The sequence below is a fragment of the Oryctolagus cuniculus genome, chromosome 3, assembly GCF_051225735.1.
Source record: "Oryctolagus cuniculus isolate XC-2025 breed Fujian yellow rabbit chromosome 3, ASM5122573v1, whole genome shotgun sequence".
Taxonomy (NCBI): Eukaryota; Metazoa; Chordata; class Mammalia; order Lagomorpha; family Leporidae; genus Oryctolagus; species Oryctolagus cuniculus.
The window spans coordinates 82,071,887-82,098,702 of record NC_142869.1 but is presented as its reverse complement, the minus strand read 5'-3'; the positions used below and the strand labels follow the sequence as shown (position 1 = coordinate 82,098,702).

Genomic DNA, 26,816 nt, shown 5'->3' with positions numbered 1-26,816 from the left:
GTAAGAAATTAACAGCTTAAAATGAGACCTATTATCTCCCAGTTTCTCTAGGTCAGGAATTTGGAAGCAGTTGCTTAGCTGGGTGATTCTGGCTTGGGGTCCGACATGAAGTTGTATTCAACATGTTGGCCAGAGCTGCAGAACCTAACAACTGAAGTGGACTGGAGGATCTGCCAGCAAAAAGTTCACTCAGATGTATGGTGAGCTGGCCTCAGGCCAGAAGCCTCAGTTTCTAACCATATGGACTCATCCACAGGGGTGCCTGAGGGTCCCTACGATATGGCAGGTGGCTTCTCCCAGAGTTAGTGATTCAAACCAGAGTGAGATGCAAGTGCCTCACTGGATTATGTGCCTCACTGGATTATGTAAGGCATCATTTCCTGCTCTGTCCTTAAAAACCCAAGAACTAGGAGCAACGATGCCCAAGGGCAAGAGAAGATGGATGTCTCCACTGAAGCAGAGAGAGTGAACCTGGCAGCCTGGGGGTTTACCCAGCACCTCAAGTGACTATATAGATAATGCCTGCCCACACTGATAAGGGTGGAATTTCTTTACTCAGCCTCACTGACTCAAATGCTAATCTCTTTCAGAGACATCCTCACAGACACATCCAGAAATAATGCTTTATTAGTCTTGCAGGCATTCTTAAGCCTAGTCAAGTTGACACATAAAATCAGCCATCCCAGTTACGCAGGCCAGCCCTATTATATGTGGGAGTGGTCTACACAAGAGTATGTGGTCATCACAGAGGCTGGCAACCACAGGAACTAGTAAGTGTTGAGAAAAACCAGAGAAGAAAGACTGAGTGTGGGGCCAGGGTTAGGGTTGCAATTTTACAAAGATGTCTTGGAAAAATCTCATTACAAAGGTGATATATAAAGATCTGAAGGAGCTGAAGGAAAAAGTCACATGGATAGATAGGTCAGGCAGAAGGAAGAGCAAACACAAGACCCCTGGCAAGGAAGAGAGTGAGACAATGACAATGATTAGCAACAAGACCACAGCTGAATAGCTGAATAAGTATACGTGAGAATAAATACTGTCTAAGGGACAGGCGTCTGGCACAGCAGTTCAGAAGTCACTCAGGAACGTTCACATCCTGTAATGCAATGTCTGATTTGTGCTTCCATTGCAATGCACTCTGGGAGGCAGCAGAGTGCTCCAGAAGTTGGTCTCTGCTGTCCTTGTGGGAGACTCTGGCTGTATTTCTGAGTCATGGTTTTGTGCTGACTTGACCCTAACACTTGGAGCTATTTGGAAAGTGAATTAGCCAGACTTCTTTGTCATCTGTCTGTGTGTGTTTGTGTGTATCTCTCTCTCTCTCTGTGTTTCTCTCTTTCAAATAAGTAACAAATTAATTAATTAAAGTAGAAGATTCTTGAAAAAGAAAATACTCTATAAAATAAAATTTAAAAATAAATTTAAAATTTTATCAAATTTGTGTATAGTTCATTTTGACTTGACAATTTTTTCTCTAATCCTTATAAAATCAATAACTTTACAAGTCACATAATGAAAAAAAAAAAGAAGGCTATGTGCAGAAAAACAGTCACCAGACTGTAGACCCTTCCCCAACACTTTCAACTGCCTTCTCCTTAGGCTCATTTCAGCATTAGCAGAAACTCGAAATGGCATGCTGTAGATCACAGTGTGTGCCCCAGAAACAGGCTTTAAGCACCGTCAAGGAGATCCATCTTAGCTTGAGAAGAAAAGCGTTCAAATAGAAGTTGTAGAACTCCTGGGGGAAAGCTGTTGCAGTTCCTGCGTCTTGTGAGTGGAAGGCTACACTATGTTGTCTACAAAGCTAAGTATCTTTGCTATAACCCTGAAATGATTAAAAACCTACCCACAAAACTCTCTACAAAGTGACTTTCTATTGCTTCTACTTCCTCATAGCAGTCCTAAAATATAGGTTGTTATTAATAATGCAGCTAAGTGACTCTTTAGGGATTTATAATTTTGTAATTCTATTAATTTAATATGTACAGAAATTTAGGAGTCTGATAAAAATTTTAAAAGCTGTACTTAACATAACTCCTAAAGTTTCTGTAATAGCTCCTCTACCTAAAATTACCATGTGCTAAGTGAATAAAATGTCATAATCACAGGCATATTTTGCATGACCAGATAAATCTAATAGAACTTGCTGTTCTGTTGTAAGTTCTTCTTTTTACCCAGCAGGCACAGCACAAGAGGAAGTGATCCTTGGGACATACTTGTTCTAAATATTAACAAAGGGCAAAGATTTTCTTTTTCCTTGTCAATACTAAGACCTTTGCTCCTCTCCCATAATGATAGCAGTAGTCATCTGCAGAGATCCAGAAAGGAGAGCTGTTCATTTTGTTTCCTATGCATAGGATATGTACACACTATGTTTGTAGCTAGCTGTTCTAGATCCCTGACTATCCAGAAGCTTCTAAGGCTACTTTAGGCTGCGCGATCTCCCCATGTTTCAAGGAAATGGAGCTCTCTGACAGTCTCCACCTCTCCTTTCCCCACCCAGCTTCCAAGATGTCCACCTCCCTCTTCTCCCTGCAAACAGCTGTCATATTTACCCACAGAGAAGCACGCCAGTGCTCATCTGCAGATTTCTCATAGGACATCACTGGCCCATTGTTTTACAGATTTGGTCCTGAGATTTATCTTCAAAATCTATAATAATCCACAAAAGGAATGAAATACTTAATATTTACAATGAAAAATTACAAAACTAGTTTTCTTTCTTTCTCTTTTTATTTTTTGACAGGCAGAGTGGACAGTGAGAGAGAGAGACAGAGAGAGACAGAGAGAAAGGTCTTCCTTTTGCCGTTGGTTCACCCTCCAATGGCCGCTGCGGCTGGTGCGCTGCAGCCGGCGCACCGCGCTGATCCGATGGCAGGAGCCAGGTGCTTCTCCTGGTCTCCCATGGGGTGCAGGGCCCAAGCACTTGGGCCATCCTCCACTGCACTCCCGGGCCACAGCAGAGAGCTGGCCTGGAAGAGGGGCAACCGGGACAGAATCCGGCACCTCTACTGGGACTAGAACCCGGTCTACCGGCACCGCTAGGTGGAGGATTAGCCTATTGAGCCGCGGCGCCCGCCCAAAACTAGTTTTCAACACATATGCAAACTGTTAAAAAGTATCTCAAAAGCGAAAGAAGTCCTGAAATAATACCTAACTGTAATTCTGCTTTTTGATTGGAAGAAAAATAGAAAATTTCAAAATTTACAAAAACACAATATTTAATCTGAAATAATTTCCCTGCAATATAGCTGTGCCATCCACACAGGTCAGAGAAAGTGGCATCAGTAGATTTAAAGGATTTAATGCTTTGATTTCAATTATGAGATGAGTTCATGGGAGGGGTAACATAATCTGAAAGAAAAAAGTGAAAATAAAAAAAACTCGCAAGAAAGTAGAATCCCTGCTGCCGCAGGGCTCCCTCCTGGTAGGATGAGCCACACCAGAAGACACATGAACAAACAAGATGCTCTCGGAAGTGCTCTGAAGATAAATCATGGAGATGTGAAAAAGAAGGCCTGTGGGGTTCAGGCACAGCCCCAGGAGGTAACCCACAAATAACGATCTGAATGATGGGGGTGGGGCAGGTGGTCTGTGAAGAAGGTCCAACAGGTGTTCATGTGCTCAGATGGTCTGAGTGGATGAAGAGAGAAAATGCAGGAAGGGTGGTAAGATATGAGAGGAGAAAGGCAGGGGTACCCAACCATGGTTGTACCTTCCAGCTGTTCAATTAGATACCTGGATTCTGATCTACAAGATGACCACAAAATGAAGATGTAGTCTAAACATGCCTTTGATTCACTCCTTCCAGCTAACCCACAGGAAATCACTAACCTGATGAACATGTACTGACCATCTAGCTGGCACTGTGGCGTAATGGGTAAAGTCGCTGCCTACAGTGCCAGCATCCCAAATGGGCACTGGTTCAAGTCCCAGCTGCTCCACTTCCAATCCAGCTCTCTGCTTTGTCCTGGGAAAGCAGTAAAAGATGGCGTGAGAGACTTGGAAGAAACTCTTGGCTCCTGGCTTTGGATTGGCGCAGCTCCTGCCGTTGTGGCCATCTGTGGAGTGAACCGGCAGACAGAAGACCTCTCTCCCTCTCTGTAACTCTGCCTTTCAAATAAATATTTAAAAAAATAAAAAACAGCTGGCACCGCGGCTCAATAGGCTAATCCTCCACCTAGCGGCGCCAGCACACTGGGTTCTAGTCCCGGTCGGGGTGCCGGATTCTGTCCCGGTTGCCCCTCTTCCAGGCCAGCTCTCTGCTGTGGCCTGGGAAGGCAGTGGAGGATGGCCCAAGTGCTTGGGCCCTGCACCCCATGGGAGACCAGGAGAAGCACCTGGCTCCTGCCTTCGGTTCAGCGCGGTGCGCCAGCCGCAGCGCGCCAGCCGTGGCGGCCATTGGAGGGTAAACCAACGGCAAAGGAAGACCTTTCTCTCTGTCTCTCTCACTATCCACTCTGCCTGTCAAAAATAAATAAATAAATAAATAAAAATAAAAAGCAAACTAACAAAAAAGAATGCAATGGAATCTTGTTCAAGGAATTTAAAGAAAGTTTTGTCCATTGTGGTTTTCAGGATCAACATAAGATCATTTTCACTAATAAACTCCAAAGTAATCAAGAACAAAAATGATGATTTCCAATTCAACACTGATTTTTTAAAAAAGTAATTCCAATAAGAGCTTTTGTATTAAGATCTCACTATTTGGGGCCAGCGCTGTGGCGTAGTGTGTAAGGCCGCCACCTGCAATGCCAGCATCCCATATGGGGCCAGATCGAGTCCCGGCTGCTCCACTTCCCATCCAGCTCTCTGCTATTGCCTGAGAAAGCAGTAGAAGATGGCCCAAGTCCTTGGGTTCCACACCCGTGTGGGAGACCCAGAAGAAGCTCCTGACTCCTGGCTTCAGATTGGTGCAGCTCCAGCTGTTGCGGCCATCTGGGGAATAAACCAGCAGATGGAAGACCTCTCTCTCTCCCTCTGCCTCTCCTTCTCTCTCTGTGTAACTCCTTCATATAAATAAATAAATCTTTAAAAAAAAAAAAGATCTCGCTATTCAGCTAATTTCATGATAACCTCAATAAAGCTCTTGACTCCTGATCTTGTCTGGATAGATTATTAGTGAGATACCATGATAAAAACATGTAAGTAGTTTTTCAGCCCCTATACCATCAGGCACGTGACTGCCCAATGAACATCAACATCCAATACACATGCAGTGGTACTCAAGTTTCCTAGTTGCAGTTATTTCCTCTTGTTTTGTATTAAGAGAACAAAGGGATGGAAACCAAGACAGCATGCCCGACAAAGGCACCAGACACAGGCTTCTCATTTAATGCTTGCTCACAAAAGCCCTGTTGAGTATTGTATCCATTTTACTTAAGTGCAGTTAAGTTGGGTAACTACCAAGGCCAAAGCTCATGTGCTTTCTAAATTAATCTTTAAAGCCCCCTGACCAGGAGGAGGCGATTAACAGCATTAATTTATTCAATGTCTACACTTCTAAAGCCCTTCAAACGCCCATTTATCCACAATGGACTCGGAAAAGGAAAAGAACAAAACTTTCCACAGAAAAGTCTGTCTTCTGCTGCTCAAAGTAGCTTCACTGAATAAGAGGGATATCAAAAAATCTAGAAACTGGTATTTTCCCCACAAGTCTCAAGCACAGCATGGCAGCCAAGAGGGTGGGTCAAACGGGCACTCCCATTATAGCAGGGGAGGGTTTGGGGATGCATAAGCGGAGCGCACACCCTCCAGAAACAGCTCAGCCTGCCCAGCCTTGAGGCCAGTCCTGTCTTGGACAAAACGCAGGTGCTCAGTCTAGACGGCGGGAGCAGCAGCCCATCTTCATCCTGCTCCTCCAGTTGGCAGCAGATGGCACAACTGGTCACAATCGCGGGTCCGCAAAAGCGTCCAGGAGAGCTGCGGAGAGCGCGCAGGCACGCCGCAGGTGGTGAGCGCGCCGCCTCCACGCCCGCGCGCCCCGCAGCAGGCTTCCAGCGGGAGCGCACATCAACTGCTGGGACGCGGGGGGAAAGTGGCTTGCACAATCATTTTGTCCGAGCACGGTCTTCTTGTTGACTTTGCTCTTTAATTCCCGGAATTTTTGGATGGAAGTCTTCCCCAGAGTGCCCCCGTCATCGTTTTGACACGCGTGTGTGGAAATCCTGTTTTTGTTTTGTTTTCCATACTCATAGGAAATGCGGGTAGAACTGTTTTCCTTAGGAGTTAACTTTGGAAATGACTATTCGTGCAGTCTCTTCAGAGGCAACTGGCACCACACTCCCACGATTTTTCAATCCCAAGACTTGAGCGAAACCCGAGCCCTCGCCCGCTCACGTCCCTCTCGACTCAGGGGTTATTTGGCTGAACTGCTTTCCTGTGTCCCAGACTTGAACACCAACCAGGCGGACAAACACCGCCGCCGGCGAGGACAGGCCGCGCGCAGCCTCGGCCCCACCGGAGCCCCCCATCCCGGCCGCGCGCCCGCCCGGAGCTCTCCGGGGCCAACCCCTCGCTCCTCCAGTCACCCCCACAAGGCTCTGACACCACTCCCGCCGTGGGACTCAGTCCTCCTCTCTCCGCGCACTCAGCCCCGTTTTGGGGTCCCGCCCAGGGACCTGATGCGAGAGAAAGAGGGGGCCCCGGTGCAGGCGGACCCCCCCCCCCAGACCTCCGGGCCCGCGGGGGCGCACTGCGCCGGGCGGGCAGGGAGGCGGAACGCGGGCCCCGCGCGCCCCCTCTGGCGCGAGGCAGGGGGCGACGACGGCCGCGCGCGGGCCGAGGCGAGGGCACGGCGAGGGGCAGCTTACCCGCGGCGGCCACGGCAGCGAGGCCCAGCAGCGGCAGCAGGAGCGCGGGCAGCGCGGCCCGGGCCATGACGGCTGCGACGGGCGCCGAGAGCGGGCGGCGGGCGACGGCTGCGGGGCGGGGGCGGCGCTTCTCGGAAGTGCGGAGCGCGGGGCCGACCCCTCCCACCGCGGGCCCCGGGCGGGCGGGGGCTGGCGCCGGGCCGAGGCGGGTGGACGCGGCTGGCGGGGCCGGGGTCTGCGGGTGGGCCAGGCGCGGGCCTTCTGGAATTTGTCTCTTCAATGTTTTGAACTTGTTATTTGAGTTGACTTTCTAAAAGTGTCTTAAAAACAGCGCAGTACCGTAGCCCTTCAGACAGCGTCTCTGAATATTAACATCTTATGTAACTCCAGTCCAAAGATCAAAACTAGTAAATCAGCGCTCGTGTAAAACTGCTAAGCTCATCTACATCCCATAGTACTTTCGCCGGTGATCCGTCCTTTACGGTTTCTCCATCTCAGAAGCCAACCCAGGATCAGTCATTGCACTGAGATACCGAGTTTCCTCAGTCTCCTCAAACCTAGGGCGTGCCCCTGTCATTCTTTGGCTTTCATGACTAAACACGACGGAAGGGTGCTGGCCGGTGGTAGTGTCTCGTGTCCCTCAGTTTGAGGGTGTCTGATGTTTCCTCTCGATTGGAATCGGGTCATGCTGTTCTGGCCACAGTGCCACGGAAGCCATGTGCCCGGTGCGTAAGTGACACCTTGTCATTATGTCTCATCTCTGGTGACATTGTCTCTGGCCACCAGAAACTCCCTTCTGGACGATTCTCTTAGGACTCTTTCCCCAGCTCCTGGATCAGGAGTCTTTAAAGGGTTTGGTAAGTAGAATAGTCATGGTAATTTGAAAGATTTTTGAATTTGAATGATTGTACTTTTTAGTGCTTTATGTAAAATACTATTTAATATCTTAATTTATTCTGAAAAAGGTGATCATGATCACAGCAAAAAAAAAAAGTCTTTAAACTCATACACTCATACTTGTATGAACCACGCAACTGTAACCTAGCTCCTGAGAGTCTCTGGAACCAGACAAGAGACAAGCTTGGCTTGTTTTAGCTTCATGCCATTGGCAAGGGTTCCATCAAATCTAGTCTAAACAATAAGAATACAATGACCCAACTAACAAATGGGCAATCTGAACAGATATCTCAAAAAGGAAGATATATAGATGGGAAATCATATGAAAAGATGCTCAACATTGTATGTCTTTAGGGAACTGCAAATTAAAAATGAAATAGCACTACATATCTATCAAAATGATCCAAATCTCAAATACTGATAATGCATGGTGGTGAAGATGTGGAACAATAAGAACTCTTGTTCATGGCTGGCGGGAATGCAGCATGATATGGCTACTGTGGAGAACAGTTTGGCTGCTTTGTAAACAAAAAGTTAAACATTCTCTTTAAAATTTTACTTATCTGTTTATTTGAAAGGCAGAATGAGAGTGAGAGAGAGAGAATGAGAATCTGATCCACTGATTCAAATTCCAAATGCCCACAACAGCCAGGGCTGGTTCAGGATGAAACTAGTAGCTGGGAACGCCATCTGATTCTCCCACATGAGTGCCAAGTATTTGAACCATCACTGTTGCCTCCCAGGGTGCACATTAGCAGGAAACTGGATCAGAAGCAGAGGCAGGACTCAAACCCCAGCCCTGAGATATGGGATAGAGGCATCCCCAGTGGCAGCTTGATGGCTTTGTCACAGTCCTCACCTCTAAAATTAACCATATTCTTATCATATGATCCAGCAATCTGACTCCTTGGTATTGCATAAATGAGTCAAAAACTTACACGCACAGAAAAACTCCTTTACAGCAGTTTTTATTCATAACTGCCAAAACCTGGAAACACCAAGATGACCTTCAACAAGTGAAGGACAAACTGTGGTACTGCTATGTAGGGAAATATTACTCAGTGCTAAAAATAAATGAGCTATCGAACCAATAAGAGACACATCTAAGTGAAAGCAGCCAGTCTGAAAAGATTATATAATGTATGATTCTAACTATATGACATTTCAGAAAACGGAAAACTATGACAGTAAAAACACAAGTGATTGCCAGGGGTTGGGAACAAAAAAGAAGGGAGGGATGAACAGGTGGAGCAGAGTATATTATTCCAGCAATGAAATAATTCTGTGCGGTCCTGTAATGGTGGCTGTGTATCACTATACACCGACTGTACAAAACAGATGAGCTCTAGTGTGAACTATGGACTTAGAGTAATAATGATGTGTTCTTATTGGCTCGTGGTACATTAACAAATGCACCTTGCTAATGTTGGATGTTAATAATAGGGGAAGTTGGGGCTGTGTGTGTAAGCAGGTACATCGGAACTCTTTACTTTCTGCTCAATTTTTCTGTAAAGTTCTAAACCCGCTCAATGATTAAAGTCTCTAACACTCTCACTCTTTTGAATGCGTTCAAAACCTTTGACAGTCAGTCTAAAATGGAAATGTGAGCAGCAGGGTGTGTATAATGAGAATTTGCAGAGTGGTAGAAGTGGTGGGGCATCTTCATTTGTTGATAAGCAAACTGAGACCCACAGAAGGAATGGGACTTACCCACGGGCACACAGTAAATGCCAAAAAAGAAAGAGAGAAAGAGAAAGAGAAAGAGAAAGAGAAAGAGAGAGAGAGAGAGAGAGAAAGTGAAAGAAAGAAGGAAAGAAGGAAAGAAGGAAAGAAGGAAAGAAGGAAAGAAGGAAAGAAAGAAAGAAAGAAAGAAAGAAAGAAAGAAAGAAAGAAAGAAAGAAAGAAAGAAAGAAAGAAAGAAAGAAAGAAAGAAAGAAAGAAAGAAAGAGAACCACAGCCCAGGTCTTCTGCTGGACTCTCCCAGAGTCCAGTTTTATGGACTTGTTCATGTATTTCCATTCTTCCTTTCAAACTTTCAACAATGAGTTTACATACTAAACCCAGACCCAAAGTGAATCCTTCCAAAGGTACTTTTTGTTTATAAACAAAGATTGTGACAGCTTGATTCTCCTTTGCCTTGCCAACTACACAAATAAAATGATTAGTTCCATGCAGTTGAGAAAGTCTTCTTCACCTCTACTTCACACACCAAACTATATATTTTATTTTATTTTATTTTATTTTATTTTATTTTATTTTTTTGACAGGCAGAGTGGACAGTGAGAGAGAGAGACAAAGAGAAAGGTCTTCCTTTGCTGTTGGTTCACCCTCTAATGGCCACTGCGGCTGGCGCGCTGCGCTGATCCGAAGCCTGGAGCCAGGTGCTTCTCCTGGTCTCCCATGCGGGTTCAGGGCCCAAGCTCTTGGGCCATCCTCCACTGCCTTCCCGGGCCACAGCAGAGAGCTGGCCTGGAAGAGGGGCAACCGGGACAGAATCCGGCGCCCCGACCGGGACTAGAACCCGGTGTGCCGGCGCCACAAGGCGGAAGATTAGCCTAGTGAGCCGCGGTGCCGCCCCAAACTATATTTTATCAATGTGTTTTACATTGTGTTAAACTATTTTTCAGGTTTACCATAGAATTGGCACCCTTACGCATCAATCTTCTTCAGGCAAATGCCCCATTTCAACAGTGTTATTTTTCTAAGTCATTTGAACTAAGGAGAAGTCTATTTTTTCCATTGTTAATCTGGTGCCTGCGGACTCTTTTTTTATGCTAAGATGATAAAACAAGCTACTTACTGCTTCTGTGTGGGATAATGGGATATTTCACTAAAAGCTCACGATACTTCTCTTTCCAATCACACATCAGACCTTAGATTTTCCCCTCTCTCCTGCTCTGACTTGCCTTGGTCTCATTCCAGCCTCCAGCCCCTTGACTTCATTTTCCCAGCCTTTTGTTCTCCCTTCTCCGCCCAGCCTGGATGCTTCCATCCCCCTTTCTCTCCAGGGCACCCAGCAGACCAGCCCTGAGCCTGGAGTCTCCTCTTGCTTCACGGTCTCCTTTCCTCAACTTTACTGATGTGTAGAGGAAATCAATGAATTCTCCTGATGGTTGTCACTATAAATAAACGGCTCTTCATTTCATCTGGGCCCTGGTGTGCCTCTTCTGTGACCCTCTTACTTAATTTAATCTTGTTTATTGCTCTTACCTATTCCTCTCTTTGGACATTTCACTGTTTTATTACTCTTTTTGAGCTGAGACCCTATCACTCGGCTTTGTCTTTCTCAACAGAAGACCTCACCTTCTGCTCCACAAGAAAAGTGGGACCCTTGGGCATAAATAAATGTTTTCAAATACTGATCTGCTCTCCTTTCTCTTTCATGCAGGGCATCCTTTAGTGGCCTCACACGGGAAGGCGAACTTCCCCATCCCATGCAAGCCTGAGTTCCTTTTTCTGTGGGCCTGAAACTGCCCCCTTGTCTCATCTGCCTCCACTAAAGATGCCCTCTGCCCTGATTCATCAACTTCTCCCCACTGCTTGCTCTTGTTGTTTTTCCTCTCAGTTTCTAAACCTGTAAGCCTCTTTCCTCCCTCTTTTGGGCAAACACCCTTCATCAATGCCCCTTTTCCCTCTGGCGGTGACCCCATTCCACCCTCTCCACATCCTTCTCCAAATCTCACATTCCTCATGTTCATAATTCTTTTGTGTTTTGGCTCACTCCCATCTGGATTCAGGCTTCACTGCTCCGCTGCACTCTCACAAGCTGAGATAACCAGTGGTTTCCTAATTTCTAGAGTGCAGTTTATCTGAGATTTTACCTCTCTATTTTTAAGCAGTGAGATCAATCTTGACTTGACCCTATATGGCTTCAAAAGGGCATTTGGCCAAGAAACGAAGGCCCCAAGATTTCTTAGCTTTGGTGATCACCAAGCTTTTATGTAAGATCTTTGAGAAAGGCTCTTGGGCTTAGCATTGCTGAACACATCTTTGGTCTGAGAGAGCGAGGCCAAGATAGCCAAACAGGGGGAGTTCTCCTCTGTGTATCTCAGCTCCTCTGTGTCCAGGAGGCAGGAAACAGATGAAAGAGAAAGGCCACTAAAGTGAGAGGTGTTACAAATAATGTAGGGGGGATTAAGAAAACCCGAAATTGGACATTGGCAAAAACCTGCTTTGTGAGGCATCTGACATTGAACTGGCAGTATGGCTGGATTTGGGAGATGGGAAAGGGGATTTGACAATGACTTCTGATTTCTAGCTTGGGAGACAAGGAAGATGCAGTTTCTTCCTAATAAGAGAGTAAAAGAAGAAGTGGTAGTGGTAATAGGAAATAAACTTATCAAGTTCTGCTTGTGACTAATTTGGCTTGAGAGAAACAAGAAGTACATGTCTATACCCTAAATTTGTTGAGATGTAGATATGGTTTACAATTTAATTTAATTTACAATATATAGGGAATTAGAGATAACACCACAGATGATAAGATCTAGTCAAAAAGTCTTTGAGAACTGGTAAAAGTTTTCTTCTGAAGAAAGATAAAGTGTTGACCAATGAATAACAATTAGATCTTTGCTTTTCTAAGAGGTTTTTAGGATTAAATGAGCCAAAGTGAAAGGAATCTGAACTTCTATCTCCAGAAAAATAATCTCAGCAGTGGGGGGAAAATTGGGGTTACTAAACTGCAGTATCCACTTTCAGGATAAAATACCCAAAATTATGAAAATATCTAGTCTTAGGATCAAGGATGGGGACAGGCTATTGGGGAGGAAGGAAAAAGATGAGTGATTATTGGTACCACTTCTATATTTGTCCCTGTACTTCATCATTTGGTTTACTTGCCATTTTGTCTTTTAAAAAATGTTGTATATATAATTAGAGTAGAAACAAATTTAAAATTTTTATTTATTTTCATTTTCTTTGAAAGGCACACATACACATACACGCACAGCCAGAGAGAGAGAGAGAGAGAGAGAGAGAGACTGAGAGAGAATATCATTCATCTGCTAGTTCACTTTCCAAATCCCCATAACAGCCGGGCCACAGCCAGAAGCCCAAAACTCCATCTGTGTGCTTGATGGAGGCAGCAGGGGCCCAAGCACTTGAGCCATTATCTATTGCCTCCCAGGAATCATCAGCAAGAAACTAGATCAGAAACAGAGTAGCTGGTACTCAATCTGACACTCTTATATGAGATTCAGGAGACCCTAGCACCAATTTATTCTACTGGGCCACAACGCCCAACCCTGCTGCCTGGTTTTAAGCAATGAATTCTGTCAATGTGAGATAGCTGGATTAGTTAGGAAATACAGAAATGGACTGTCTCTAGTTCTCCTGAGACATCTGGAACAGGGGAAATGAGGACAGAAAAATACTATGAGAAATTCTGAACATGCTGAGAGGCACTCTCATGTCCAATGGATAGTTGGAAGTATGATCCTAGAACTGTATGTCTGAACTATGAGTATAGAAATGGTTGTTGAATGCCTTGGAGGGGATGGGGGTGGTGGACATATCTTCTAAGGGGAGCATGAAGAATGAGGAAAAAGTAGAACCTAGAGGGGACCCATGCTGAACCTGATAGTTAGAAGACATATTGAACAACAGCAATCTGGAAGGAAACTACAATCAAACATTCAACAATGTAGGGATGATGATATTTATTCTTTAAAGAATGCACACAGTGGACACTGTGTGGGATGCTTGCATTCCATTTTGAGGTGCTTGCCTTCTAGTCCAGGCTCTATTCCTTATTCCAGTTTCCTGTTAACATACACTCTGGGAGGCAGCAGGTGATAACTCAAGTAATCAGCCCTGCCACCTATGTGTAGCAGACCAAGATGCAGTTCCTAGCTCCTGGCTTCACCCTGGCACAGCCCTGGCTGTTGTGGGCATTTGGGAAGTGAGACAGCAGCTGAGGGAGATTTTGCTCTTTCTGTTTCTCTGTCTCTCAAATAAATACATTTTTAAAAATAAACACAAACTCTCTAAACAATGCTCTACTTACAATAGTTGGACACTTTATTTCTTGTCACACTGTATGCCTAAAATAATGAAGCCCAATCCAGAGGTTTATTTTTTTTTTCAGTAAGGATCAACAGCAACATGTTTACTTAAAAGATAAAACTTTACATCTTAATGATTAAAATTTTACAGATCACAGGGCAAAAGAACTAGTCTAACAAATTCAATGAAAAATACTTAAGGGAATTGTAGGCTACTTTAAAGCTATCTTTGAAAATTATTTACAACTTTATGGTAGTATAAAAACTAAATTTAAAATAAATCTATGAATTTTATATAAAAATATTCTAAAGTACAAATATAAACACTGAATAAAGCATTCATCATGTCCAGTTGGTATTATTATTAAAAATATATTCTAGGTGGTAAAATTTAAAGTGATAATTACAAAACAATGTTTTATTTTTCATAATTTAAAATATTTTAGTAGTAACTTCAAGGTTTAGAGTTTTATTGCAAAAATCTCATTTTTACAAGTGCAAGTTACACAAAAAATTTCCTTCATGGACTGCTCTCCTGTTTATTTCATGTAAAAAGGCAACAAAGTAATAAAAAAATTTTGGTCAAAAGTTGGCAGGTTGTGTCAAGTGAGGATATTTCAAAAAGTTTGTGGACAATAGCATTGAAAGTTATGCTTATGTTGATGCCAAAAATTTTTTAAATCCATGCACAAAACATGCATAATTTTTTCATAATAGGCATTTTCCACGAACTTTTTGAAATCCTTGCATATAAATTGTGAACTTTTCAAACATTCTTATCCCTCACTGAATCTCTTTAGAAAGCAAATACTCAGATGTACTACATCAGAAAAGACAAAATACACTACTACAGGGTACCTAAGCAAGCTAACAATAATATACTCTTTTTAAATATGTAAAAGTTGATTTATTATGAATTATGAACAAAAATATTTGCCTTTAGATTACATTGGTATAACATATCTTTGGAATAGTATAAGAAGCAATAGTATAAGACATCATTTTCCTAAACAAAGGGAAAATGTTATTGTTCAATAATTTTCCCCAAATGCTACAAACGGCTTTTTTTGAAACAATGTCAATATTATTTACAGTTGAGTTTTTACCTTGAGGTTCTATGTTTGCATTTGGCCAGATGCTCTTAAAATTAAAAAGTAATTGGATAACCTAGTACTTATGCCCGTTTAAATTTCCCAAGACATGTTGAAAATGTCACTAAAGGAAATCATCCTCGTTACCACCCACATACTCACAAAGAAGATGCACGTTAGACTTATTACCCTACAAAGCATTTGACTTTAGTTCCAGCTTTGCGACCTGTTCACTATTTAAGTAGAGTTTGTAAACATGGCATTTGGTGGCCAGTTGCTTGTGGATACCAGAACAGCAACTGAACCACTGAAGAGTACTTCAGACTTGTACTGTGGAGCAGAGTAAATACTGACACTGGGACACTTTTAAGTGGCTCATTTTTTCTTACACATTAGTGCAAATTAGCAAACTTTCAGAAGAATTTAGTCATGGAAGGAAGGAAGCACAATCTCCTCTTCATTCATTCCTTGTTCATACCGAACTGATGAGAAGCCTCTCCAGTGGAAACGGTTTCTTAGGAAGAGGAACCAGATCAGTCCACTGACGAGCACTAGGACACCGAGCACAGCAAATGTGATAGCTATTCCTCTGTAGTCAGGGCCTGGTACAGGGAAAGGTTTGACATTGGAAGAGCGAATGCAAAAGTAATCATTATTATTAATTTCATACATGAAGCGTGTGACACAGCCTTAAGCTGTGTACCAATTAGATACAATGAAAAGGGATTGCTTCATAGCTTCAAAATCATCATCAAATACCCAAGTGCTTTCTTTTCGAATTAAAATGTTTTCCTTTCCATTCAAATTCTATTCACTGCCTTAAGAATTTTCCTCCAAATAAATTAAAGCATTTTCATTATTCTCAGTTGTCCTTCCAACATGCTTTTGGGACTATCACTTTTTGAATATTACTCCTAACTTGATAGCAAATTGCTTAAAGCTGTAAATGTCTTTGACTTGGCTAGGGACAAATAGAGTATTATTTGCTTTAAAATGATTTAAGCCCTTAGGATGACCTAATTTAGTCCTTAGCTATCCAAATGCAAACACTGTCCCATCTCTTTCTCTGCATTTTGCACAGACGCACTGTGACTTAACACCTCTGAGCTGACCTCCCTTCTCTATGTCAACTGCACACTAGGCATCTCCACATGGCTCTCATATCCACATGGACAAAACAGAACTCTTGAAATATACCACTCTAACCCCCTACTTTTTCCAGTTGCTTTTCACGCCTCTCAGGAAAAAACCAGAACTCTTGATTTTGCATCAAAAACTGTGGAGCCAGCAGCTGTCTGCCTTCCTGCTCCTCCTTCAGCTCTCAGCGAGTGCCATCTACTACAGGCTATCTGCTCCAGCTGGTACCTCCACCTGTCCCTGACCTTGATTTAGATGACCTTTCAGTTTTCAGCTTCAGCATTTTCTGCTCTTACACATCTTCCCTAATAACTTAATCTAGGATAGTCAGAAAAGAACTATACAAAGTTTAGATTGTTGAATAGTTTCATTTGGGAGCCTTGGACATCTTCTACGTTTACTGTCTTGCAGTATAATTTTTATGCAGGTGTTTGGATACACTTTCAGGACTAAAGACTTCAGGGCCAAGTACAGTATTCTGCATATAAGTGGACTGCACATTTATTTCCTGACCTGTTCTGCAAGAAGCTTCCTTCAGGACAGGTTACATACTTACTCAGAGGAACTTGGCAGACCACTCTTCCATAGCCATGAGAACATTCAACTTTTTTCCAAGTTTCATTTGAAGCTAACAAAATGCTACATTTTCCACCATCACTATTGCTTTTATTTTCCCATTTGACAAACGTCACTTCTGATCCATCCAACCAATTCCAGGATTGATCTAAACAAACAAATTAAATACAACTATATCTATTGCCACAAAACTACTAAATTTATAGTTCATGTCATTCATTTTACTTAGAACTGTACTGTCCAATATGATAGCTATTATCCAAAATGAAATTCCTTAAAAAGGGAAAAAAGTTTAAATCAGTACTCAGTTCTTTAGCTGCACTCGTCATATTTCAAGTGGTCAAGAGTCATGTGTTGGGGGATGGTGTTGTGACATGGCGGGTCATGAGCCAGCATTCCACAAGGGCACCCGTTTGAGTTCCATCTGCTGTACTTCTGATCCAGATCTCTGTTAAAGCAGCTGGGAATGCAGCAGAGGATGGCCCAAGTGCTTGGGCTCCTGCATCCATGTGGGAGACCCAGAAGAAACTCCTAACTCCTAGTTTTGGCCGTTGTGCCCGTTTTGGAAGTGAACCAGTGGATGGAAGGTATCTCTCATCTCTCATCTCCCCCTACCCCCGCTGCCCTGTAACGCTGAATTTCAAATAAGTAAATCTTTTTTTTTTTTTTTTTAAAGATGTGGCTGGCGCTGTGGCATAGTGGGTAAAGCTGCCACCTGCAGTGCTGGCATCCCATATGGGCCCCGGTTTGAGCCCCAGCTGCTCCATTTCCAATCCAGGTCTCTGCTATGGCCTGGGAAAACAGTAGAAGATGGCCCAAGTCCTTGGGCCCCTGCACCCATGTGGGAGACTTGGAGGAAGCTCCTGGCTCCTGGCTTTGGATCGGCGCAGCTCCAGCCATTGTGGTCAATTGGGGAGTGAACCAATGGATAGAAGACTCTTTATCTCTCTTTCTCTCTTTTTGTAACTCTGACTTTAAGATAAATAAATAAATAAATCTTTAAAAAAAAGAGTCACATGTGGCTAGTCATTATTATATTGGACAGGGTAAATATAGAACATTTCTTTCTTTGCACAAAATTCTGCTGCACAGCACTGACACAGAACATAGTATTTAAATTCAAGTGAGGATTGCAAGAGATAGATTTTTTTTTTGACAGGTAGAGTTATAGATGGTGAGAGAGAGAGACAGAGAGAAAGGTCTTCCTTCCATTGGTTCACTCCCCAAATGGCCGCCACGGCCCCCACTGCACCAATCCGAAGCCAGGAGCCAGGTGCTTCCTCCTGGTCTCCCATGCGGGTTCAGGGCCCAAGCACTTGGGCCATGCTCCACTGCCTTCCTGGGCCACAGCAGAGAGCTGGACTGGAAGAGGAGCAACTAAGACTAGAACCTGGTGTCTATATAGGATGCCGGCACCTCAGGCAGAGGATTAACCAAGTAAGCCACGGCACTAGCCCTACAAGGGATAGATTTTTAAGGACTTGTTCCCTCTTCTCCATTTAAAAGGCTCATATAATTAGATATACTGGTAGAACAAGAAGGGTCTAAAGTGGCCCAGGAAGGTAAGCCTCCATCCCTCCATGGCTCCATTTTTGTTTTCTGGTTGAGATGGCACCACCTTGTGGTGATAGAATAAACACAATTTGTAATTCATTCAGTTGGCCAAATTCAAACTCAATCATTTTTGACAAGTCTATAACATTTTAGAATTAATATTTAAAAAATTATAAATTCAATTTTGTGTAAAATATAAAATATTTCCCACTCTTCTATCAAATTTATACTCAAATTCATTATCAATTCCAAGTTCAGTCTAATATCTATTATTGCTTACTGGAAAATTTTCCCATAAATTCCCTTTGAGTTAATTTCCTGCAATTTTACTAAGCTTGTTTACAAAAAAGCTCTACTAAGGCTTAATTTTTATCTGTGGTAAAAATATTTTGAGAGATAAAGGGATGACAAGAAGTTAACTTTTCAAATAATAGAATTATGAGCTACAACTATGGGGTGACAGCCACGAGAACTGTAAGGGAAGTCAGTCATGGGTTTCTTGTGAGTAGACAGGCAAGAGAGACATTTTCAAAAGAGGAAAAAAATCCTGGGGTAGATCCCAATATCTTAGAAATAAACCCCTACAATTCCAATGGACTTAGCTGTGGGGAGCAATCCGGACTGGACTGAGTTACTGGAATTAAGACTTATTCTGTGCATCTGCTCTCCCACAATATGGCGCTGGGAGAGAAGTAAACAGCTTCCGCACAGCTGCCTCCAGTTCAACTAATAAACTGTAGGACTTGCTCCTGATTGGAGGAGAGCAGCGTACTCGGCGTGTGGGCAGCCGAGTTGGGATTGGCGGAGGAGGACTATAAAGGAGGAGAGAGACGGCATGCACCAGGAACATCTATGGGGAACACCTGTGCAGCCCCCGAGAAGAGCCGGCCGGCGGTGTGCCGCTCCCCTGCGGAAGTGGGGAATGTGGCCAGGGGGAACTGCCCTTCCACGGAGGTGGAAGGGATAGTAGCCAACCCGGGAAGAACCAGCAGCAAACCCGGGGAGGGCCGAGCAGACGAAAGAACAGCGCAGGGTTTAGTGTCGTTCCTCCACGAAGAGGGGGAGCGACATAATGGTGCCGTGACTCGGATATGAAGCCTAGGCAGGGCTTAGTGTCGTTCCCCCACGAAGACGGGGAGCGACATAATGGTGCCGTGACTCGGATTAGGAAACCTAGCTCGGATAGGAAACCTGACTCGGATAGGAAACCTAGCTTGGATAGGAAACCTAGGACGGATAAAAAACTTAGGAGGGAAGAAACGGGAAGAACTAGGGAAAATATCGGAGAGAGAGACTAGCAAACAGCCTAGGGAAAAGCCGGACGAAAAAGGAGCCGGAAGAAGCTATTGAAAGCCTAGGCATAGACTCGGATGCGGACTACGGGGGGAAGCTGGGAGAAATCTCTAAGGGCGAAAGCGAAAGTGAAAGCTAGAACAGACTCGGACGCGGACTGTGGGGAGAGGCCAGGAGAAATGAGGGAGGAATATCGTTGGAGGAAAGTTTGGGGAAACATACCGGGTAGAGAAAAATGTTAGGGAAATTGAAGCCGCGGGGGGCAGGCCGAGGCGGATACGAAAGCCACTTTGGGGTTCTCAAGTTAGCCCGGGAATGGGGGGCGAAAAGTTGAAACCAGAAGCTGAAACGTAAGCCAGATTGGCGATCCGTCTGATTAGCCCGGGGAGCAAAGGACGGGAAGCCAAACCGTGGGGCGGAGACGTATACTGGGTTGAATTCGCCAGGCTAGCCCGGGGAACTTAGATTGAATGCTAGTGGCGGACACGTAAGCTACGCTGTGTTACTCGCGGAAGCCGCCGCGTGCAGAGAGAGCACGGGGCGTGAATAGATAGGGAACGGGGCTGGCGCGAGGCCGTGGTGCAGACGCGAAGGGCGTGGAGACCGCAGAGCGCGCGAAGCCAAGCCGCGCAAAGCCGAGCCGCGCAGATGAGAGAGATGCGGGCTGAAGCGGCTCAGAGCCGGAAAGCCGCCGAGAAGTAGCCTCGGGGCGGGCAGCGGGAAGCTGCGGGGATAAGAGAAACAGAAGTTTAGAAGTAAAATGAGAGAAATAGGAATGTTGGCAGATAGAAGTAAAATGGGAGAAATAGGAATGCCCGGAGATAGAGAAATAGAGAAATAGAAAGGCCTCCCTACAACACTGCAATGTGAGAGCTTGGATTCGGTCTGCCTGATTAAGTGAGGCGATGAGCACGATGAGCACCTGCAGCGGCTAGCAGCTTATGCGCCGCAGGTCACCGAAGATAGGCACGAATTAACATCAGTAAGGCCTCCCCACAAAAAGGCAATGAGAAGGCTTGGATTCGGTTTGCCTGATAGGGCTTGTAAGCCCCTGCAGGCTCGACCAGAGCATGCGCTGCAGGGCACCGAACACAGGCACGCATCAGCGCCTAAAAACCTCCTCACAACATGGCGAAGAGAGGACCCGGATTCGGTTTGCCTGATTGATAGGACTTGTAAGAGCCTGTGGCAACTCTAGCAAGTAGAGCAGAGTGTGTGCCGCGGGACACCGAAGACAGGCGCGTATCAACGCCAAAAAATAAAAAGAAAGGGGGATCTGTGGGGAGCAATCCGGACTGGACTGAGTTACTGGAATTAAGACTTATTCTGTGCATCTGCTCTCCCACAATATGGCGCTGGGAGAGAAGTAAACAGCTTCCGCACAGCTGCCTCCAGTTCAACTAATAAACTGTAGGACTTGCTCCTGATTGGAGGAGAGCAGCGTACTCGGCGTGTGGGCAGCCGAGTTGGGATTGGCGGAGGAGGACTATAAAGGAGGAGAGAGACGGCATGCACCAGGAACATCTATGGGGAACATCTAAGGGGAACACCTGTGCAGCCCCCGAGAAGAGCCGGCCGGTGGTGTGCCGCTCCCCTGCGGAAGTGGGGAATGTGGCCAGGGGGAACTGCCCTTCCACGGAGGTGGAAGGGATAGTAGCCAACCCGGGAAGAACCAGCAGCAAACCCGGGGAGGGCCGAGCAGACGAAAGAACAGCGCAGGGTTTAGTGTCGTTCCTCCACGAAGAGGGGGAGCGACACTTAGCCTGATTTCCTATTTCATTAGTGGTCTCTAGCATCACTAATAAGTCCATACTCACTTAAAATTGATAGACTTCTAGAACAGCTGGTAAAGTTGGTGTAGTTATCAGTAAGAACAGACAACCACCTGACATTCTTCAGCAGGACTGACTTGGTGTTTGGGACAAGTCTGAACTCTTTTAACTGTGCACACTAACGTGTCACTTACCAGCAGAACTCTGGGATAATCCAAGCCAAACTCTCATGGTAATATTATTATTTTCCCTCATCAGTCTGCTCACAAATTTATTCTCCTCTTCATCCTCTATGGTAACAATAGTTGCAGAATGATCTGTTGAAGGAAAACAAACCAATTAATTAGCTTTATGAAAACTAGGAAAGTTATTTATTCTGAATGAGCCATATGGAAAAAAATATTATGAACAGAATCATTCAGAAATTCAAGCTTTACAAAGAGTCTGCTTTTAAAGACTGGCATTTATACCAAAATTTTAAAAGTACTTCAAAAAATGTTAGAAATATTTCCAGATTAAAACTTTGTATAGAGAAATTCCCTGTTTTTTTCAAAATATTTATCTGGCAATAGTTTTGGATCTTGGCACTGCCTAAGCAGTGAGACCTCTGTACTTGAACAGCTAGTCATAATAAAATAGAGTACGTGATGAAAAAAAAGTATATCTTAAGGATTTTCAGTACTCTCACTTCAACAATGCTTTTTTGTCTAACTACTTAGTTTTAAACCTGTGATGGTAAATGAAAATAAAAGCCAATAGGGGCTGACGCCATGGCTCACTAGGCTAATCCTCCACCTGCGGCGCCAGCACCCCGGATTCTAGTCCCAGTCGGGGCGCTGGATTCTGTCTCAGTTGCTCCTCTTCCAGTCCGGATCTCTGCTGTGGCCCAGGAAGGCAGTGGAGGATGGCCCAAGTGCTTGGGCCCTGCACCCGCATGGGAGACCAGGAGGAAACACCTGGCTCCTGGCTTCGGATCAGCATGTGCTGGCCACGACGCGCTGGCCGTGGCGGCCACTTCGGGGGTGAACCAACGGAAAAAGGAAGACCTTTCTCTCTGTTTCTCTCTCTCACTGTCTAACTCTGCCTGTCAAAAAAAAAAAAAAAAAAAACCAATAGGTTTGGGATGCTGGGGAGCATTATCCCTCCTTTTAGTATTAACTTACACATAAATATACTTGGTTAGGACCATTGTAAGTTCCTTAAGATAGTATGGAATTGAGTGAGTGAGTGAGTGTTCTGGGAGTTTGCTAGGTAAATCCATAGAAAATACAGGATTTTCACCAAAATGAGAAATATAATAGAAATAAAATAATAACTAGATTTGGAAGTCAATCACAAGTGGAATCAAATATCTTTCAGCAGCAAAAAGTCTAGCCTTATTTGAACCGTCATTTTTGTGGTGTGGGGCAGCTTCCAGACCACCACCATGCAGATGCTTTCTGTAAACCTTGTTTAATATTATACAACCCTACAGGGGATGGTATCATCACTATTTTACAGTTGAGGAAAAACGGAAACTCAAGGATATTAAGCAAGTTGTTCATTTATATAGCTAGTCAGTTACAGAAACGGAAAGTCAAACTCAACCTTTCTAATAAGATTTTGAGAGATCACTATCTGCAGGGCACAGTGTCCATTATCTCCTTTCATTTATTCCTACAACATCCCAACCTCCACCAACCTTGGAAGGAAGGGCTCTTTTCATTCTCATGGCTCAGATAAGAAAAGCAAAATAATTATGTAAATGTCATTTTGCTAGGACCTGTGGGGACTGGTATTTGAACCCAGACCTTCCTGCTTCAAAGGTTTCAGTGTTTAATCCACATACTGTATTTATAACAAACTTTTCTATTTGCTCTTTTAGGAAGAACATACATATGTGTAGCCATCATGGGAGCATAGGCATAACACACAACAGTTCCCACTGTGTAGTTCTGCAATAACTAGGACACTTTAATCACACTTAGCAAAATAAATAAATGGCATCTGTCTGGCTAAACTACTACCTGAGGAGGCAGGTGAACAATTTGGGTCTCTGAAATACTCTAGATGGGTTGTTTAGAGGTCACTTTATAGTTTGGCTATAGGAGACATTTATCATGGGCCACAGCCAATCACTGCTGCTCTCTCTAAAATAGCAAAATCTGAAGACCAAAAGCCTGGTCCCTTTTGATGTCCAGAGGATATGGGTTAATTGCATTGAAGAAACCATAGTGCCCATGCTTTTTTGACTTTGTTGCCTTGGTTAGGCTAACATTACTGATTAGTAACCAGGTAATGAAAATCTGTATTTTATTTATACTATTTAGCTAACTTTATAAAAATTTTACCTCATCATTTAGGCATATCTAGCTATATTTAAAACCATTTCAATTCATTTGTCAGTATTTTTACTTAACAGTTCACTTAGCTTCTTCTGTGACACTTCTTCCCCCTTTCATTTTCCATGTACTTATTCTTACAGTAATAACTTTTAACAGCTATCCCAAAATTCCACTGAGCTCCTTTGTCATAAAATACTTAACTATTTCTACAGTAGGCAATTACCATTGGGAAATTAGATTATAAAACTATTATAAAGAGTGAGTACTTTAAAATATTTTAAAAATTCAATCATTATTTCAGATTATTTCCTTAGGAAGCATTTCTAAGAAGTAAATCATTGAGTCAAAGAAAAATCAATGAATTTTAACTCACCAAGTTCTGAACACAACTGCTTGGCCTCTGAGAAACTGTGCAGTGCCTGGTCAGAAATGTAACAGTGACCCTTGTATTGGATCCACTGTGATGCATTCTCTTTTGCTACTGGACATCTTGGTGAGTATGTATAAGAGGACAGTTCTTTAGCTATAAAAAGTTAGACACAGCTGTAATAATGCACAGAAGAATGACTCCCCTCCCAAATCTCATTAAATACTCTTATTTGAAACTCTTGCTTTTTTGGGTAAAGAGCATTGCACTCACTACAGAACCAGAGAAAGACACAGCCCATACAGTCTCTTTACAATCTTAGAATATCATTCTAAAAATGAGACAATATTCAGACTAACATTAAAAACAACTATAAAGAGAGACAGGAAAAGAAGCAAAGAACAGTCAGGTAGACCTGCAAGTACTCTGAAATAATAACTAAAATTATTTCTCTGGATTCCCTTTTATTCTGAAAGTTTAAATCAATTTCACCTAGACATACAAGATGCCATTTTTAAAGATTTTACCTTCAAGCAGAATATTGTTCATTTGTTTTACAAAGTGCATTATATTAACAAACCAAAATCTCTCACAAACAAATACAGACTAGGTATTGCTTCTTAAAAATGCCCTGGTTCCCACAGAAATGGATAAATTTTAACTGTGCTGAGTAATACAAGAAGCCTGCATGATGAAGCTTTTGTCTGCTGACACCTGTTATTAATTCCAGCAAAAGCGCATCCAAGAACTGGAAAGTAAACTGCCAGCATCCTAACGGTGAGGTACAGGTGATCTGACTCAAAGGTCCATATGCCCGTCAGGAACTGAAGACTCTTCTGCTCTATTCTCCTGGACTCAGTTTTGTGCAGAACTCGCTTGTGGTCTCTATGATTCTAGAAGGATGGTTGCTGCCATTTCATTCTTCACTGAGAGACTTTCTAGTGATCCGTAATTCCTCCTTCTATGACTCCGCCTTCTGTTAGAAGTCAGGTTTGGTCTCTTCACAGTTCAGTTATTTGACTGGCTCTTGACTCCATTCTTTCCACAACCAATCTGACCTCTACGTCTTTCTTTAGTTTAGCAGCTGATGCCTACCTAAGTTTCCCAGCTGCTGCTGATCAAAACTTATTTTCTGGGCTGATGTTGTGACATAGTTGGTTAAGTTGCTGCCTGCACCCTGGGTCTCCCATCTGAGCACCAGTTCAAGTCCTGGCTGTTCCACTTCTGATCCAGCACCCTTCCAATGCACCTGGGAAAGCAGCAGCCGATGACCCAATTGCTTGAGCCCCTGCCACCTGTGTGAGAAACCTGGCTGGGTTTCATGCTCCTGGCTTCAGCCTGGGTCAGGCCCAGCCATTGCAAGCCATTTGAGGAGTAATACAGAGGATGGAAGACCTCTTTTTCTCTCCATCTCTTCCTTTCTATCTATAACTCTGCATTTTGAATAAATTTTTTTAAAAAAACTTATTTTCCAAATTCATCTGCAAAGTCTATTAAATTTCTGATAAATTCTTGATGCTGCCAGTGGGAAGAGATCTTATTACCAAGTCCTTGTTTTTTCATCTTATGAAAATAGTTGGTTTGCAAAAGGAATATTGCTGACTACTCCATGGTTGCACTGAGCTTAATTGTGTGGTAATCCATGGGATGCAAAATACATTGATCACTGGCTACTTCAGTCTCACTGATGATGGACTTTCCTGAATGATGTGGTCTTTTTTTTTTTTTTTTTTTGGAGATTTTTATTGCACTAGGATGCTATGGAGACACTTTATCATCAAAATCTGTTTCTATTACAATCTGCAATTGGGCTGCATTAAGGTGCATAGATCTTCATTCCTTCCTGTTCTTCCTGAAGTTTTGATTTCAACTCCTGTTTTTTTTCTCCTGAGGGCTTACATTGTGGTAAAGTTATATTACTATTCAAGAAGATCTAAAAAAATTTTTTAAATAGTTATTTGAAAAGCAGAGTGACACAGAGAGGGAGATATAGAGATCTTCCATCTGCTGGTTCACTTCCCCTAAATGGCCAAAACAGCCAGGACTGAGCCAGGCTGAAGCTAGGAATCCCATCCAGGTCTCCCACATGAGTGGTGGGGTCCTAAGTACTTGCATGATCATCTGCCATGGAAGCTGGATGGGAGGTGGTGCAGCCAGAACTCAAACCAGCACTCCATTATAGGATGCTGGCATTGCAGGTGGCAACTTAACCTGCTGTGCTAGCACTCTGCCCCCCCAATTTTTATATTGTGGTAAACTTTACCATCTTTGCCACTTTAAGTGAACAGTTTAGAGGCATTAAGTACATTCATATGCACGCACCACCACCATCCATCTCCAGAACTTTTCATCTTTCAAAAGTGAAACTTTTAAGCCATTAAACTACAACTCCCCATACCTCCTTCCCTCTAGTCCCTAGCAACCTCCATTCTACTCTTCTTGTCTCAGTGAATATGACAACTCTAGGTGCCTTATACAAGTGGAATTATATAGCATTTATCCTTTTGGGACTGGCTTATTTCACTTAGCATACTGTATTCAAGGATTCATTCAGGTAGCAGTATGTGTCAAAACCTCCTTTTTAAGGTAGAATAATACTCCATTGTGTTAGCGTATTATATTTTGCTTATCCATTCATCCATCAGAGGACAGTTGGGTTGCTTCCTTGTTTTGGCTATTATTAATTATGCTGCTATGAACATGTTTGTACAGATACCTATTTGAGGGCCTGCTTTCAAACCTTTTGAATATTTACCCAGAAGTGGAATTGCTGATCATATTAGTAATCTTAGGTTTACGTTTTGAGGAGTTGCCATATTATTTTCTACTATGGCTGTATTTTTTTTTATATTTCCACCAACAATGCAGAAAGGTTCCACTTTTTCTACATCCTCACCAACTGCGTTACTTTTGAAGATACACTTTTCAACTTCACTCTTGTATTAGTTTCCTAGGACTGCCATAATAAATTACCATGAACTTGGCAGTGTA

General features: G+C 43.4%; 2 protein-coding genes across 5 annotated transcripts in view; both read right to left on the bottom strand.

The window, feature by feature from the left end:
• Positions 1-6,922, bottom strand: part of CD302 (CD302 molecule) — a 33,993-nt gene extending 27,071 nt beyond the window's left edge. For all 4 annotated transcript variants that reach the window (XM_089328290.1, XM_089328291.1, XM_051849544.3 and 1 more), the window contains exon 1: positions 6,813-6,922. Coding sequence is in view for 2 of the 4 variants with exons in the window: in XM_051849544.3 (XP_051705504.2) it covers positions 6,813-6,879 (67 nt within the window). In the remaining 2 variants the exon portion in view is untranslated. The remainder of the gene's footprint in view (positions 1-6,812) is intronic.
• Positions 6,923-13,704: 6,782 nt separating this feature from the next.
• LY75 (lymphocyte antigen 75) overlaps positions 13,705-26,816 on the bottom strand; it is a 109,919-nt gene continuing 96,807 nt past the window's right edge. Inside the window, exons 32-35 of the mRNA XM_070070821.2 lie at positions 23,832-23,981; positions 21,329-21,451; positions 16,496-16,663; positions 13,705-15,404 (exon numbers count right to left, since the gene is read on the bottom strand). Coding sequence (XP_069926922.1) covers positions 15,226-15,404; positions 16,496-16,663; positions 21,329-21,451; positions 23,832-23,981 — 620 coding nt within the window. The 3' untranslated portion in view covers positions 13,705-15,225. The remainder of the gene's footprint in view (positions 15,405-16,495; positions 16,664-21,328; positions 21,452-23,831; positions 23,982-26,816) is intronic.